The sequence below is a fragment of the Diceros bicornis genome, chromosome 2 (assembly GCF_020826845.1).
Source record: "Diceros bicornis minor isolate mBicDic1 chromosome 2, mDicBic1.mat.cur, whole genome shotgun sequence".
Lineage (NCBI taxonomy): Eukaryota > Metazoa > Chordata > Mammalia > Perissodactyla > Rhinocerotidae > Diceros > Diceros bicornis.
In genome coordinates this window covers 71,379,334-71,386,444 of record NC_080741.1, presented here as the reverse complement: position 1 = coordinate 71,386,444, position 7,111 = coordinate 71,379,334, and the positions used below count along the sequence as shown (strand labels likewise).

General features: G+C 40.3%; 1 protein-coding gene across 3 annotated transcripts in view; it reads right to left on the bottom strand.

The window, feature by feature from the left end:
* Positions 1 to 1,599: 1,599 nt before the first annotated feature.
* The window catches only part of RAD18 (RAD18 E3 ubiquitin protein ligase), a 123,877-nt gene continuing 118,365 nt past the window's right edge, over positions 1,600 to 7,111 (bottom strand). For all 3 annotated transcript variants that reach the window (XM_058563217.1, XM_058563225.1, XM_058563235.1), the window contains one exon: positions 1,600 to 1,880. In XM_058563217.1, the coding sequence (XP_058419200.1) occupies positions 1,778 to 1,880 (103 nt within the window). In that variant the 3' untranslated portion in view covers positions 1,600 to 1,777. The remainder of the gene's footprint in view (positions 1,881 to 7,111) is intronic.

The following is a 7,111-nucleotide window of genomic DNA, read 5'->3' as shown; positions in this document are numbered from 1 at the left end:
TGCAGGATTTTTAGCAGCATCCCTGGCCTCCACTCATTGATACTAGTAGCAATCTTCCTACCCCACAATTGTGACAGCCAAAATTATCTCCATACATTGCCAAAAGTCCCCAAGGGGCTAAATCTTCCTCCCCACCCCGCTGAGAACCACTGTTTCAGACGGCCTCCGGTCACCTTTGTATTCCCAGTGCTCAGCATAGTGACTGCTACCTACCTAAGTAGATAATCAAATATTTACTGAATGGATTCTCTTGCCTGGTTCCCTATCTCCGGTCTCACCACTCCCAAGCAAACTCCTTGTGCTGCAATTAAAGTAATAGTTACTTCCAGTTTAATTTATAGCAGACTGTGTAATTTTTAATGACACAAGCAATTTTCATTTTAGCATAATTTCTGGCAACTCAGAGACATAAATATCACATCAATGTTAAACCCTATTTTGTCTGATATTGCTCACTTACCTCACATCACATCCTTTGACAGATTCAGTGAGTGCTGCTACTTTTAGTTTCCTTAATGCATCCCTCATGATTTTTAGCAGATGAAATGACTACGACAAATTCTTACATAACCATTTGAAGCTCAAGGAACTAAAAAACCCCCACAAATGGCCATTTAAGCGTGAAAACGCTGAACTCTAAGTCTTAACAAGACTCCACACATTATCCAGAAATCCAAAAGCATACCAGAAAGCCAAAGTCAATGGAGACCTTCTTTGGAAAGGGGAAGTCACAAACGTCCCTGGCACATTCATAAATTTGTTGTCTTAACATTGCCACATTTGCTGTCATGTTATTTGAAAGCTGACGTGTTTGGGTTGGGCGGTGGCAAGGGGGTGGGGGTGGGGGAGATTGGCTCTGAAATGCCAGAGAGAGGCATGAAGAACTCTGGAGGGAAGTGGGAATTGGTGGGCATTTTGCACAGAGGTAATTTCTGACCAACTCCTTCCAATGATTTGTAGCTTGTACACAACTATTCACAGGATACTGTTTCAAGGTCATTATTTTAAATTAATATAGAGTCTATTCATTTACAAAATCCATTTATTGCATTCTTTTTGTTTAATAGCTGGGATTCAAACTGTTAAAAATTCGACTTACCCAAGGGAAAAGAAAGACTAATAACACTGATCATTTTTAAGTGCCATTTCCGAAGAACATGCCCAATGTTTCAAAGTTATTGTTTGTGACTTAAAATTACAATACTAACATCCTACTCCAAGTAATGTGTAAGACACAAGTCTAACAAGCGACTACATTAAACTCAGGCAATAGCCATCATGTAAATGCTGTAACAGGCAGGTATGTTGGCATCCAGGCATTGGGTGCTTACACACACCCGGTGTGAGTTACAATACACCACCTTTCCAAAAATACAGAGCTCCTAACTCCTCCATTGCTCCTCGTGGTGGAAAGGTTGAAGAATCCTTTTCTGAAGTCGGTTTCTCCATGGAAGAGAAGCAGGACGGCTTAAGGACATTCTGAAATGTAGAAACAAAACCCCTTTGGCTAAAAAATCTGTGTACTCTGCCAAGCTGGTAGACACGCAGACGCCCGCAGTTTTAGAGAGATATGTTTCAGAGGCAGGAGGGAAGTGAGGATGTTTTGTAACTTTTTTTATTCCCCGGAAAGGCAGAAAAGAATGAAAATCAGTTAACCGTAACATTTAGCATTTAACATCTTTACTTGGGCATTTATGAGTATGAATAGGAAATCTACTTGGCAACAAAAAGGACCATATTCTGATCACTGCACTGGGCAAGTCAGCAAAAGCCCACGCTAATTCCTATTCCGCTTATTTCTCGGCTCCATCTCAGCACTTTCAGCTGATCTTGTGCGACGATTCAGTCTTGGACTTATCTCTGTGTCTTGAAGATCATTTCTGGAAACAGTAAAAAGGAAATGGCATCTTAGAAAATAATGATTATTATTATTCTACAGTAGTTTCTAGTTTCTACTTTATAAGTGCTTTCACATGCATTGTTTCATTTAAACCTCCAAATAGCCCTCTACTCCACTGACAAATCTATCATAGTATTTATTATTACTATTATTATTCCCATCTTATAACTGAGGAAACAGTGACTTAGCAAAGGCCACAGATCGTAAGTGATAAAGCTAGGAATTGAACCCCTTTCTTCTGAATCAAAATCTAGCAGTTTTATGCTTCTGCTTAACACGTAGAAAGCTGCAAAAAAATCGCTTCCATCCTAACAACAAGACCAAGTCAGATAGTCTAACAAAATCATAACTTGTCTTGATCCTGTCAGAGAGCTGAGGTTGTAAGGCAACCACGAAAATTCAAAAAAAAATTCAAAAGAAAGATAAGCTCCTCCAAAGAGAGATGAGCCACACGAATCCTCTCACTTTTGGAAGAGCACAGGAGAAAGAGGTGGCTGTCGTACAACCAGATAAGAAGAAATCAACTGACATTTTAATAAATTCTAAAATAAGGGCTGGTATTGAAGGCCCCAGTCACAAGAAGAGTCCACAGGCACCTGCGAGCTCTTCCGGGAGCCTCCGTCAGGTGCTCATGAGGAAAGCTGGAAGCAGGGCAGCAGACTGAAGAGAGCCCACTTTAATGGCACAGTATAAGTGAGGTGACCGGGGGCAACAGGGGTCAGGAAGAAAGCCCTGCCTCTTCCCTGGACCCTTCTCTTCTATGAGGCAAAAGCTTGAAGTTGCTGAGGGTAGAGCAGGAAACTCACCGGCCCATGGGCTCAGGCAAAGATTCATTACCTCTGGGAAGGAGCAGAGGTAAATCAGTCTGCCTGAGGGGCAAGGGCAGGAAATCATCTACAAGAACACAGGCCAAGAGTCATTGTTGCTGGGGAAATGGCAGAAACAAACACCTCTACCTCTGGAGGAGGGGCAGAAAATCATCCCAGGCTCATGATCTCACCCAATACCAAGCAGAGGTTCGGTCAAGGCAGTCTGACTACCAGGAGAGTGGGGGGAGGAGTGCTGAGAAAGCCTCATCCTCGAGACACAGGCACAGAGGGCCTGCCTAAGACTGAGGCTGGACCAAGAAAACAGAGAACCCCCAGCTGGCCCCACCATGGAGCAACTAGAACTCTCCCACGTTGCTGGTGGACAACAGTTGGGCAGTTTCTTAGAGGCTGAACATACACTTACCATACAATCCAGCAATGCCACTCCTAGGTATTTACCCAAGAGAAATGAACATTTACGTCCACATAAAACACTGTATTCAAATGCTTATAGCAGTTTTATTCATAATCCCCCAAACCTGGAAACAACCCAAACGCCTATCAACTGTTGAATGGATAAACAAATTGTGGCACATTCATACATTGAAATACCAGTCAGCAATAAAAAGAAACAAATTACTGATACATCTAATAACATGGATGACTCTCAGAAGCATTGTGCTAACGGAAAGAAGTTAGACACAAAAGGCTACGTTATTGTATGATTCCATTTATATAACATTCTGGAAAAGAAAAAGACTGTAGAGACAGAAAAGAAATCAGTGATTGCCAGGAACTGGTGGTGAGAAGAAGAGATTATTTACAAAAGGGCACCAGACAACTTTTTGGTATGATGGAAATGTTCTATATATTAATTGTAACAGTGGCTATATGACTGTATATGTTTATCAAAACTCATAGAACTGAACACCTGAAACTGGTGATTTTTACTATCAAACCTCAATAAACCTGATAGAAAAGCAAATATCTATAGCATAGTTTTAGGAAGATATATAAATACACCCATTACGTTTGCATTATTTTATTTTTCCCTCTGTAAATTTTCTATACTTGCCTTTATGAGATAATGAAAATTCAGACCTTTTTTTGCAATCTACTATAATACGATAGTCATAAATGGTCTTTTTGTTATGGTTGTTGTTCTATCATTCAAGTTCACAAAGGAAGCTTATTCTTCCCTTAAAAGCAGGCTGCAATACAAGTTACATCACACATAGGTTAAGTTTGTTTGAGGGATGCTTTATTGGAAAAACACAAACACAGCAATAAAACACAGCAAAGGAGTCAGAGTGTGTTTGCTCATCCCACAAAGTCAGGATGGACTCCCACTCAAAATCTGGTTTGGATGTTGAGACTGATGATAGCACATACACACAGAGAAAGAAGGTATGAAAAGGTTTATTACTCACATAAAGAGGCTTTCTGGGGAGAGCAGGGCAGGCTTCCCAAGTTAGTCAGAAAATAGCTTGAGAGAGCAGGGGAAGGAAACCGGCTTGGGGTCTTTATGGTGGTTGATGGGTGGGGTCAGAGAGAGGGGTCCCATGAATGGACAGGGGCTTGCAGGGAGAGTTTGCCAGCACCAAAGAAGTGAGCACCTGGGATTTGTTATCATCTGGCCCAGATGTGGGACAGAGGGGAAGACAGAGGATTGAGACTTAAAAGCTGCCAGCAAGCACCAAAAAAATGGAACCAGACTCTTTATGATATGTGCAAAGTATGAAGAACATGGTCCAGAGAATAGCTGTGTATAGTGGGAAAAGCACTAGACTAGGCTTAGGAGACTCAAGACAATTCACCATCCCTCTGGGCTCAGATTTCTCATAAAACAAAATGAATAGAATTCCTTCCCTACCCTGTAATCACAAGGACTAAATAATAAAATGAATATGAAAGTATTTATTTAGGTAACCAGCACATATGAAGAATTTGATAGATACTAGTTAAATTAATTACACATTTGTCTGCTCAAACACTCTGAAATAATTTTTGCTGATTTTATCAGTATTCACTTCCTAGAAAATAATGGCACAAAAGAAAGAAAAATATATCAGCTAACGTGCAGCCTGCAGATAAAACAAGTTCTGTCTCTAGATAAAGGCCTCCTAGTGTAGGCCCAGAGGTGTGGGTCTCTGGTTTTTTCACCAGATAATAGAAAAGTCTTCAGCAGGCAATATTAAAACAGAAGGGAGAATCAATATGCTATATGACAGAACTGGTATCCAAAAATTTCTTTACAGGCTGGGGGCAAGAGCTGAATCTTACAAGAGGAAAAGTAGGAAGGATAATAAATGAAGTAAGGACCCGTACTTTGGTTCAGAAACAATGTCCCAAATTCAGGATGGGAAGCCCTGGTTTAAGCGCAGGACAGGGATACTAGGTTCAAAAGGAATGGATAGTGAAAGATGGTTAGTAAGCAGATAATAAATTAAATTTAGGATTTTGTAAAGTCAAATAAGCGATAAAAAAGCAATCAGAGTGATAACTCTGGACAATTTCTACTTTGTAACATTTACAGAATATAGTTCTTGGCATAACACTTTAAAAGGAACATGGACTGTGGCCGGTCCAGTGGCACAAGTGGTTAAGTGTGTGCTCTCTGCTGCGGGGGCCCGGGGTTCTCGGGTTCGGATCCCAGGCACGCACCGACGCACTGCTTGTCAAGCCATGCTGTGGCGGCGTCCCATATAAAGTAGAGGAAGATGGGCACAGATGTTAGCTCAGGGCCGATCTTCCTCAGCAAAAAAAGAGGAGGATTGGCATCGGATGTTGGCTCAGGGCTGATCTTCCTCACAAAAAAAAAAAAAAAAAAACACAGGAACATGGACAGACTAGAGCCTATAGAAGTACTTGGGACTTGCAGAGCCAGGGAGCCTCCCAGATTCTTTTGTCTTAAGGGACCATCCTTCTTCCCGTCACAGGCAAGGCCACTGATGAACAACATCATTGCCTGGAGGCAAGTCCACAGGTTCCCTCTGCCTTCAGCCTGTTTGGCTCTCCATCCACAAAGGACTGTAAATGGGGCGAGGCCAGGCCCACCCACAATAATTTTTTGATGGGCTTTTGCTCCTTATTGCTCCCAGGTGGTTTCTTTTCCCACCATTTTTCTCATCTAACTCTAATTTTTAAGGTTTTTTGTCTCTATCTTTTTTGCTTCATGTATTTTGGGGCTCTGTTGTTAGGTGGATATATGCTTATAATTATTATATCTTCTTGATAGATTGATCTTTTTCTCATTATAAAATCTCTTTGTCTCTAGTAACGATATTTGTTTACAGTTTACTGTGTCTGATATTACTATAGCCACGCCAGCTCTCTTTTGGTTACTGTCTGCATGATATATCTTTTTCTATCCTTTTACTTTTAATGTACTTGTGTCTTTGAATCTAAAGTGTGTCTCTTATAGATTGCATATACTTGAATTATGTTTTTTTTAAATCTATTCTGCCAATCTCTGTCTTTTAATTGAAGTGTTTAGTCCATTTATACTTAACATATCAACTGATAAGGTAAGATTTGTGTGTGCTATTTTGCTATTTATTTTCTTTATGTCTTCTTTTGCTCTTCTATTCCTCCATCACTGTCTTCTTTTGTGTTAAATTATTTTCTAGTATAGCATTTTAATTTCCTTGTCATTTCTTTCTTTTTTTTTTTTTCCTCCTCAAAGCCCCAGTAGATAGTTGTATGTCATAGCTGTACATCCTTCTAGTTGCTGTATGTGGGACGCGGCCTCAGCATGGCTGGAGAAGCGATGCATTGGTGCACGCCTGGGATCCGAACCCGGGCCGCCAGTAGCGGAGCACGCGCACTTAACCGCTAAGCCATGGGGCCGGCCCTCCTTGCCATTTCTTTTACTATATTTTAAAATTGGCCTGGAGATTATAATTAACACATTAATTTATAACAATCTAGTTCAGATTAATACCATCTTAGTTTCAATAGTATATAAAAACTTTGCTCCTATATAGCTCTATTCCTTTCTCTCACCTTTCTGCAGTTTTCATACAAATTACATCTTTATACATGTTCATCACCGCAGATTTATAATTACTGCTTTGTGTAGTTCTCTTTTAAATCAGATGGGGGAAAAAAGAGTTACAACAAAAAATGCATCTATACTGTTTTCTACGTTTACCTATACTTTTATATTTATCTTTACTGGTGCTCTTTATTTTTTCATGTGGATTCAACTTACTGTCTAGCGTCCTTTGACTCCTTTTCCTATTTCTTGTAGGACAGATTTTCTAGTGACCAGTTCTCTCAGTTTTTGTTTCTCTGGGAAGGTCGTGATTTCTCCTTCATTTTTGAAGTATAGTTTTGCTAGATATAGAATTCTTGGTTGACAGTCTTTTACTTTAATCATTTTGAATACGTTGTGCCACTG